At 40.5% G+C, this 10,361-nt stretch overlaps 1 protein-coding gene and 1 long non-coding RNA gene across 2 annotated transcripts; both read right to left on the bottom strand.

Moving 5' to 3' along the window:
- On the bottom strand, positions 1-2,532 carry LOC109991466 (uncharacterized). The gene is made up of 8 exons (XR_010666341.1): positions 2,049-2,532; positions 1,873-1,969; positions 1,639-1,766; positions 1,221-1,417; positions 1,024-1,123; positions 700-945; positions 255-368; positions 1-118 (listed from the first exon to the last, which is right to left on the bottom strand). It is a non-coding gene; the product is annotated as an uncharacterized lncRNA (long non-coding RNA).
- Positions 2,533-3,969: 1,437 nt separating this feature from the next.
- On the bottom strand, positions 3,970-7,653 carry LOC136176982 (uncharacterized). The gene is made up of 6 exons (XM_065954057.1): positions 7,354-7,653; positions 6,271-6,453; positions 5,905-6,174; positions 5,357-5,455; positions 5,004-5,021; positions 3,970-4,664 (listed from the first exon to the last, which is right to left on the bottom strand). Exons 1-6 carry the CDS (start codon positions 7,418-7,420, stop codon positions 4,579-4,581), a joined length of 723 nt encoding a protein of 240 aa, XP_065810129.1. The 5' UTR covers positions 7,421-7,653; the 3' UTR covers positions 3,970-4,578.
- Positions 7,654-10,361: the final 2,708 nt, after the last annotated feature.

Below are 10,361 nucleotides of genomic sequence, written 5' to 3'. Positions count from 1 at the left end.
CATTATGCTCTGCAACCTTGGTGAAAGAAGGGTACTTCCAGATAACCACGTTGTTGTGGTCGTAGCCGTGAGCAGAGACCAGCTCTTTGTGGTTTGGTGCAAACAACAGTGATGAGATCTGAAGAGAAAAGTCATCATATAAGACCCATCTTATCAGCTACAACTTTATCAATATTAAAAAAATTAAGCATTTTTAAATTTAATTTTTAATTAGCCACAAAAACATTCAAATGCATCTACAAGTGTGAAGTTACCTGGGACCGTGTATCGAATGAACTGATGCAAGAGCCACTGATGCGGATGTGGCGGTCCATGGTAACACCTCCATATGCTAAGATGTTTGGCTGCCATGGACACCAGGCCAAAGCCTACAACAATAACACATAGAAGACTGAGCTTTTGAGCGCTGGTTTAGCTCAGTTGAACGAGAAGGCTTCCCGTGTACAGAGGCTACAGTCTTGGTCACACAGACAGGTCGCAGGTTTGACTTCTGACCCTGACGCCGTTTGGTGCATATCATCCCTCTCTCATCCCATATTTTATGTCTCTCTATAGCCGTCCTATCAGATCAAAACAGTTCAACATAAACAGTCTGAATTTATAGTCTTGTATATATATAGCAATTTATATATGTTTAATATTCACAATGATCAGGATAAATAAACCAAAACAAAGTGCTTTAAATATGAAGCTAATCACCTTGACAGCTCCTTGATGATCATTTAAGCAGTGCACTGTCTGGCTGCTGTTGCTGAAGCTGCCGTCCTGCACACAAGGCCATATACACACCAGGGTGTCATTGCCTCCACTCGCAAGGTATCACCCATCAGGGGACCACTGTAGCCCACACACCTCCATGGAGTGACCAGAGAGGGTTGAGATGTGATGTTCTGAAACCCTCACATCATGATGGTAGATGTGACCTGATCTCGAGCCGCTAAGAGGCTGAGAAATGTTGAACTTTTAGTCACAAACCCCAAAGATTATTATTATTATTTTGTATTAAAAAGGCAGAAAACAAACCATATCTGGAAAGAACGTGGTCATTCCAGCTCAGGCTACCGACTCTAGCTGTATGGCTACTCCTGCTGCGTAAGTGCTTCTCATAGTCAACATCCCACAACTAGGTGGAAAAGAAAGTAGAATCAAAACATCAGGAATCAGTTCTGAACTACCATTCACCAAAAGGCTTAAAGTTGTGTGTCAATCATTACACTGACCTGAACTTTGCAATCACTTGTTCCAACAGCTAGGTGGCTCCCCTCTTTCGTCCAGCACAGTGAGTAGATGTAGTCCTCCTCACATTCCAGCTTCATGAGTAAAGTGATTTCTTCTTGAGATTCGTCCCACAGGAAAACACTGCTCTGGAGCGCCACAGCAAGAACATTTCAACTGCTCCATTCAAAGAGATTCAAATCTGGGAAAAAGCAACCATGTGAAAACCAGCTCAGTGATCAGGAGTGTGTTTTTGCATGAAGATCTTATGTGTTTTTAAGAATTCAGTCAATGCCAGTCGTAATATTATGTGGTGGTAATATTAATTGCTAACTATCTTCAGGGGATTGCTGTAATTGTTGTTACAAAAGAAATAAACATGTTAAATATTATAAGGAAAGCCGTTTAAAGTGCCAAACTTACAGAAATCATTTCGTAGCTCAGGAGTTTCCAACAATCTGTAAGGAGTCAGAGAAATGTATCTCGTCTTTCAGACAGAGGCCGGAGTTGTTACCGGACTATACAGGACTTTTATAAGTTGTTCTGGTGGCCTTTTAAATACATAAAAAAATACACACACAATTAATACCAAAAAGTCAACGCTTTGCCCAAATGATTATTGCTTACATATACACTGTGTTCACAAACTGCCCTTACCTTCTACAGCATTCAGTGGCTTCCCTCCAAGGTGCAAAATCTTTGCTTCTTCAATGTTGTATCCGTTTAATGATGTAGACCAGGCCTTCTGGTTTTCCTTTATAGATACAGACAGCCGAAATAAAATCTTTAGTTTACCTTAGAATCATATGGGGCAATGCATTATGACAACTTACTGATGTTACTGTTGTATTGTTTGTGTCAATAGGCTCGATCTCTTTTGAAAGCAGGAAACTTGCGACATCCATTTGTTTGCCGTTTCTTATGGGAATGAAACAGTCATCCCACATCTTCGAAGTTGATGATTTTGTATTTTTGCCTATGGCAGGATTAGACAAAGGTTTAGCAATTGCAAAGAATCAACAGCAAAACTTGTTTCAGTTTTAAATTCTTTGAATACATAGGGCACACTTGATGTTTTACATGGCGTTTTTGATAAACCCAGGGAAGCGTTGGTAGGCTTGCCAGGCGACAAAGCGTTCAGGACAGATGTGCGGGAGGAGCTGGCCTTTTCTCTGCGACTTCGCCATGGAAACATTTAGGATGGGAATGTCCAGGTTCAGGATGCTCTGGATGTCATTCTCAAACTCAAAGTGCGCCATGTTATCCACGTTTTCACAAGACCTTTAGCCTACTTCAAGGCAAGAATAAGAGGCGTTAATCTGACACACAAGGGTAAAGGCCTGAAATCAAGGCCTACTACTATTTGAACGATAGGTTGGGCAACTCATGCCAACACTGGGATCTCACAGATAAACATTTCCACCACAAATTGTTATAGAGAACAACGCTTATTGTTTTTTAACCTATGATTTTAACTTAGCCTAATAAGAAAACTAAGATCAGTGTTCTTTTTAATCAAATGATGTTGCAATAAATTAATAGGCTATATCCTATAAACATAGGCTACATGAGGATTAAATCTGAAGGGATTAACAGTTTACATTAGCCTAATTACCCTAGGGGGGACAACTAGAACTTAACTTTGCTGACTATTTGAATCACCAAGTGACAATGACATGATTTCAAACCAAGCTAACGTTTCTAACCTCTTCAGGTAAACGTGGAGTAGCCTACACTGACGCACCACTAGTCTTTTCATTTGGTTTTACTCTGTGTGGAGGATACACTTAAACTCGTGGAGATGACGCCATACGGTATAAAATAGCTGAAAGCTCTCTCATGATTGGTTCGTTTTCTAGACCTGCCTCTACAGTCATGAGGTCATGACCGTCCCACGACATTGCCATGGTAACGTTATCAATGCCTGAAAAACCACCTCATGTCCAAAATCCTATCGCCATCTGCTGGATAAAAGAGGACATTGTCGATAAGAAGCAGTAAAATAACAAAACAAGTCATATCATATCATATCATATCATAAAATAAAATAACATGAAATAAAATATTTATTAATGTAGTTTGAACCCATAAACTGTAGCATGTCCATGGCTCAACAAATAGGAGTTGTGAGTCAGTTATATCAATTATTTAGGCCTATTTGAAGGTTAGAAATATTTTACATTCTGGCACAATTATGTTACATTCAAAACAGCCACAGCAAACTTCACTTGGTGACTAAGTGTAAATTAATATTGTGTAGATACCCAATTTGAGACAAAAATGCAGCAACGTGAGGACAACATTTCTATAAATAAAATGCAGCAGATTGAAGTATTTATTTCTAGTAAGCGTAGACTTAAGTTTATGGGGCACTACATTGTTGATACACCTTGATATAAAAAATCTGATATTATATTAATTATATTGGAAGCAGAAGAAAGGGGGGGGGGGGGGGGTAACTAGTTGTTGGCTATAAGCAGTCATACTTCCACTTGAAGGGATCAGTCTTTCTCTAACAACATTTCTCCAAAAGAAAAAAAAAAAAACATACATTCTTTAATGAATTATGTGTCTTGAATAATGTGTTCTAGGAACGCAAGTGGTTATTCTGAGGCAGTTCCTTTGGTGCGTTTTTCTATTGATACAGCTTTTTTTCCATTAAAGGGAGGGTTACTTCTGTAGCTGCAGGCCAATTATCTTGTGATCAGAAAGAAACAAGATGTTTGCTTAACATGTGACTAAAGAAAACAGAGGCTCATTTAAAAGTCTTTAATGAAACACTTTTACAAAAAAACTGACATCAACAAACATGAAAAAATTAAGTTTAAAGTTAAGTTTAGGATCACAAAGAGACATGTAAATATATAACCACAACACTTGATTTCAGCAGATCTTTATCTACAGTGTCATATAATTCTTATACTGTCTCTTTATTAACGTGAATGAGATACTGTAAATAAATGACACAGCGCAAACAAGTCGCACACTGCCTTCTTAATTTTAACTTTAATAGCTTAGTCCAGAAATAATCACTGGTGAAAACTTCTGCAAGTAGGTATTCAATTTTTAAAATAGAGCTGTATGTATGTATATATAGATATATTTATTTACATATACACATTCCGGTATTTTTGCAGAAGTAGTAAAAGTATATGTAATAAAAACAAGGTCATAGAGTATACATTAAAGTGCATGAAATTACATTTGATCCAGACTGCATGTGCATCATAAAGCAGGCTGTTGGCACTGTGGCAAAGCTTTGGTTACATTCATGGAGCAACACTGCCCACACAAATCATTAGATTGACATTGAACAATAAAAATGGAGCAGCACAAGAGCGCTTTATCAGCTGGAGCGTTGAATCACAAGGCGCAGTAACCAGATGCTTTTTTCTCTGTAGGCATTTCAGTCATGTCTTGTGGGTAGTGTATGATTGAGCCAATAACACCTGCGATGATATCAGAAAGCATAGATAAGGGCAAAGCAATCAAACTTTATCTCGTAATTTAGTTTTGAGTTCTCGTAAAGACACCATCCCCGTGTCACCAGTTGACCTGCCAATAGCAGTTATAGTCAGCCATAATACAATTAAGTCATAATGTATACTCATTGAATCAGGGAGGACAGAACGATGTGACTAACAATAAAAATTCAAGAGCATATCCACAGGGTTGGTGGGTTTGAGTTCATTTAATAATTAGCTCTTCTACAATCTTCTACCATGTCTGTGAGCTGAGACATCTACATTCAGGCTAAAGAGGAAACATAAGAAGTGTTGTTATCTTACCTCCAGTGTGCCTCAGACCTAGACAGAGGGTGTGAGAAAGACAAAACACATGACTATGTTTTACATTTCTCCGGGAGTGTGAGACTCCATGCCAGTATCACGTGACAGGACACGTTTCTTATAAAGCAAAGTTATGCTGCATTTTCTGAGAGTAAAAGAGGTTTTTAATTAAAGCAGATTTAAAGCTTAAATTGATTTCACACTTTTCTGGCAGTTTGCAGCACAGGACTGTATTATTTTGTCCTTTAAAAATGTGCTCCATCATGCAGGCTCATTTAGTTATGTAAGTGCAATTATTCACAGTTTTATGTTTTAAGTCTTGTTTGAATGGAAAGCAACAAATATTTACTTACCATAGTTCTTGAAGAGAATGAGGCTGATTACGGTAAGTCCAGCAAATGCCAGGAGTCCCAAGACTGGGATCAGAAACTGAGGCAAAGTTATCCCTGAAACTAGAAAAAACAACATTGCAACACATCAACAAAACACCACAACAACTTGGCACTTCAAAATGTGATGTATAACCTTTTCATGTTGTTTAGCACATATTGTGTCATATGACTCACAGTGAAATTCAAACAGCTGCCTCCAAAAGTCACAGCCACTAGCTACACAAAGGCTTCTTTCCTAATCATTATCAACGTCATATCCAGACAGGACATCAAGTAAATGCTCCAATTAATGGCCATTAGGGAGTGCATTATAGTGTTATAGAGAAGTTATTATTTAGCATCACGATGTGTGCCCTATAGTATCATTACAATAAGCGTTAAGTTGCAAGAGTTAAGAGTCAAATCTATTTAATTGTATAACTAAGTACCATTTGGTAGTCTATGTGTTATATGCACTCGCTGTGTTCCACAACTCTTAGAGGTAACAAAATTTAAACATGAATAAATACCAGGGGAGCTTCCCTGATTCTCCTGAGAGAGCCTCAGTTCTTTCATTAGCTCGATGCAACCCTCCTGAAGGCGGATTCTCTCCATTCTTGTGCGCAGCACTTCCTGATCCAACAACCGCTTCAGTGCCTGCGCTTGTGGTATTTCGGCTTTCCACGAGTCACTGTGGTCCAGGGTCAGACACAGCTTCCCATCACAGAACACACGGTCGGTCCAGTGCAGCCGAGACCCCTCGAGTACGCATTCACGAGAACGTAGCAGAGTGAGGTTTCCTAGCAGGTTACAAACGGACCATAACAATTAATGACACCAGTTAATCATTTTTCATCATCACTACATCAATAAATAGTACACAATGATTTTCTCACTGAGAACTGAAGCATCATTGACACCGATGAGAGATGGAAGTAATGCACCAGCTGACATGGTTTTGATAACTGTGGCAACTTCCCGACTTGTGCTAGTTAGAGAGACTCCGTTGAGAAGGACAAGCTCCGTGACCTGATGAGAACCCACCACGCCCCACTGCTGCACCTGCACTATGACAGTATCTAATGGGAGTCAACCAAAAAAAAAATGCATTAACATCAAAAAAGGAAAGTCAGGTTCTAAAAGTATGCTACAGGAAAATGTTCATGTACCAGGAGGTTTAGAGGGCAAAATGTGTCTGAAAACACAAAACTCCTTTAGACAATTTAAAGTAGACCCACTAAGAAACTTAGCAAATCATACATTATTTATAGCAGAGAAACAAGAAAAAAGTCAAGTTAATGCACTGAGATGACTTGTCCTTTTCTGTGTGCTTTATTCTGTGTTGTTTTACATCAATTAGAGTATATATTGTGTAATGTTGGTCCAAGTGGTAGTATAGGCTCAATCATTTAAAATGTTCTTTGATTCATGTTTGATCACTGAGTGACAAGTTGTTGTATCTTAAATGGAATTAAAGCAATAGTTTAATAGTTTTACCAGAATTATTACACCTATTTTATGAGAGATTACAAGATGTGTTTTTTTTTATTTAGCCGGTTAAACTATAAATATAGTGTCTACAAATACCTAGTTTCTACTTTCTAATGTATGATAAAGGGATACATCAAAGGCAGTCCAAAGTGACCTCAACACCAACAGCCTTATAAATAAGCACAGAGTAGGACCAACGCCTCTGTGAAGTGTAAACAAAAACAGGGGAAAAAAAAAAAAAGAAAACAACGAGGCGACTGCAGGGCTTTTGTTCTGCACTTGAGCTTTCGTTTTGAGGGGCATGTTTGTAAAATTAAAAAGGAAAAGCGTAGACAAATACATGCAAGAGTATGAATTTTACCAAATGAATGAGTCGAGTTCTTAAACTCCACAGCCGCTGTTACCTGCTCACAAACAGTTGTATTGTGTAAAGTTAAGTGTAACTGTTGTAGAAGCATGAGAAATTCAAAACAGACAAGACTTCTTACCTACAGGGACGGGACCCCCCAGCGTTACATCGAAACATATTAGAAGCAGAACGCCAAGGATATGCATCTTTAACGTTGCTTGTTTTCGGCGTTAAATCCAGCTGCAGCGTTCACTCGTGAAGGAAGGACAAAACTCTCCGGAGTTAGAAATAGCAAGGATTCTTTTTAAGCCATTTAAGTGCCCCCAGCGCACTACTTATACTGACCAAGAGACCAGCCTCTTTACAAACGCTAACCGAGAGGGTCGCAGACAGGTTGGGACTATCCTCCGCTACTTCCTCAGTGTTATCACTGCAGTGTCACGTTGTGTCCACCACTTTAAAGGGCTTTAAAGTATTTACGTCTGTCTCGCTCCTCATTGGCTAATGTATTTGGCATGTAGCCTATGAGGTCCACGCCCACAGAGGCTATAAATCTGTTTCAGAGAAGTTCAAAGTTTAAGGAGTTCAAAGGGAGTTTTTTTTTTCTTTCTTAAACTCAAATGTGATTAGAAGTGATGGAAAACACCTGTTCCCACCAACCAAACAGGTGTAAGGAATTAATTAAATCAACTCTGAGTGTGGCAATCATGTAGACCAGTTATCATAACAGTTAATAACGTTTATAATAAAAGAAATAAACAATCAATTCACAAAAAGCCTCAGTGTAAGACAATTATTTTAAACATGAACAAATTTCATTGGAATAGTCACACATTTGTATCAATATTCAGGTAGGATTTTACTGCTGTGGTTGGTGCAGTGAACGTAGCTTAGGTTTCCCCACACCTCTTTTGTACTCTGTAAATCATTAAATTATATAGGCTATATCAGTCAAACTAAAAGTGAAAGTCCCCTTGTCATTGTCATTGTGACACATTGTCATGTATATACCAAATATAAATCATGGTATTTTATGTTGTGGTATTTTATGATGTGCGCTATTATTTGCCATAATATATATATTTAAATCAATCATCTTTGTCTATTTTTCACCTGGGTTTAATGTTCCCCTCTGACTAAACAACTGGCCCCAGTTTGGCCCCGTCAGTAAAAGTGGTCTAGAACTGCCACCCATTGACTGAATAATGTTGGCTTGAGGGCCAAAGAACCTTAAATGTTAGGTAGTGTTTTACCACCTCACAACACATATAGCCTAGCTTTTCTTACTTTTAGTTTGTCGAGAAACTTTGTCGAATTTTAGTAAAATGAAAATAAAAGTGAAATATTCCCCTTATTGCGAAAGATAAATATAAAGACAACTTTATTGATCCCCATGGGGGATTTGTTTTGTCACAACAGCTCAAGAAACAGGTATATAATTATCAAAAAATAAGAAGAAGTTAAAAATCAACATATGTACATCAGTTAAATAAAGGGAGAAAAAATACAATAATAGAATAATACTGTATGTACACTTCCACTTGTGGAAAGAGTTATTATTATTAAAAACACACACAGTGTGAAGCTTTGTTGATATGAGTCATGAGGTGGTGATACTGTTAGTCTTATTAAACAGTCTGACTACAGATGGACTGAAAGACCTGCGGTAGCGCTCTGTCTTGCAGGGTGGGTGTCTCAGTCTGCTGCTGAAGGAGCTGCTCAGGGCCCCCACAGTGTCATACAGGGGGTGAGAGGGGTTGTCCATGATGGATGTCAGTTTCGCTAACATCCTCCTCTCACCCACCTCCTCTACAGAGTCCAGAGGACAGTACAAGACACAAACTTACCCTCCTGACCAGTCTGTTCAGTCTCTTCCTGTCTCTCTCTGTGCTCCCTCCTCTCTAGCAGACCACTGCATAGAAAAGTGCAGACGCCACCAGTGTCATAGAATGTCCTTAACAGAGTCCTGCACACTTTAAAGGACCTCAGTCGCCTCAGCGGGTGTAGTCGGCTTTGGCCCTTCTTGTACAGGACGTCTGTGTTGTGTGACCAGTCCAGTTTATTGTTGAGGTGAACACCCAGGTATTTATATGTCTCCACCCTCTCGATGTCCAAGCCCTGGATGTTCACCGGTGCAGTCTGGGGTGACTTCCTGCGGAGGTCAATCACCATCTCCTTTGTCTTGCTGGCGTTGAGTTGAAGGTGGTTGAGCTCACTCCAGTCGACAAAGTCCATGATGACCTGCCTGTACTCCTGTTCGCTCCCCTTAGACACACACCCCACGATGGCTGTGTCATCGGAGAACTTCTGCAGGTGGCAGCTCCCAGAGTTGTAACTGAAGTCCGAGGTGTACAGGGTGAAGAGAAAAGGGGAGAGAACTGTCCCCTGCGGGGTCCCTGTACTGCAGACCACCATGTCAGAATCACAGTCCTGAAGCCTCACGTACTGTGGTCTGTTGGTGAGGTAGTACGTTGTCCATGCAGCCAGGTGACAGTCTACTCCCGCCCTCTCTAGCTTCCCCCTGAGCAGTGCAGGCTGGATGTTGTTGAAGGCACTGGAGAAGTCAAAGAACATGACCCTCACAGTGCTTCCGGTGTTCTCCAGGTGAGTCCAGGATCTCTGCAGCAGGAAGATGACGTCGTCATCCACCCCGATGTTCGGTTGATATGCGAACTGCAGAGGATCCAGATTTGAAGTCACCAGGGGGCGGAGGTTGTTGAGGACGATCCTCTCCATGGTCTTCATCAGGTGAGAGGTGAGGGCCACAGGTCTGAAGTGGTTAGGCTCCCTGGGGTGAGATGTCTTTGGGACTGGCATCACGCAAGAAGTCTTCCACAGAGTTGGTACCCTCTCCAGTCTCAGGCTCAGGTTAAAGATGTGCAGAAGAACCTCACAGAGCTGGTCTGCACAGTCCTTCAGGAGTCTGGAGCTGATGCCGTCGGGACCTGTGGCCTTCCTCGCCTCGATCTTCCTCAGCTGACTTCTCACCTGATCAGCTGTTATGGAGAGGCCGTCGGTGGAGGAGGAAGGTGAGGAGGAGAGGGTTGTTGAGGGGGGTGACAGGGTGCTCAGATGGAGTATTTTAGAAGTTGGCTGGTCTGCGCTCTGGTGGGTGGGGGTGGGGTTGGGAGCAGAATCAAATCTATT

The sequence above is a fragment of the Labrus bergylta genome, chromosome 4 (assembly GCF_963930695.1).
Source record: "Labrus bergylta chromosome 4, fLabBer1.1, whole genome shotgun sequence".
Taxonomy (NCBI): Eukaryota; Metazoa; Chordata; class Actinopteri; order Labriformes; family Labridae; genus Labrus; species Labrus bergylta.
Note: the sequence above shows the minus strand (reverse complement) of the source record. Positions and strands in the feature narration are given on the sequence as shown.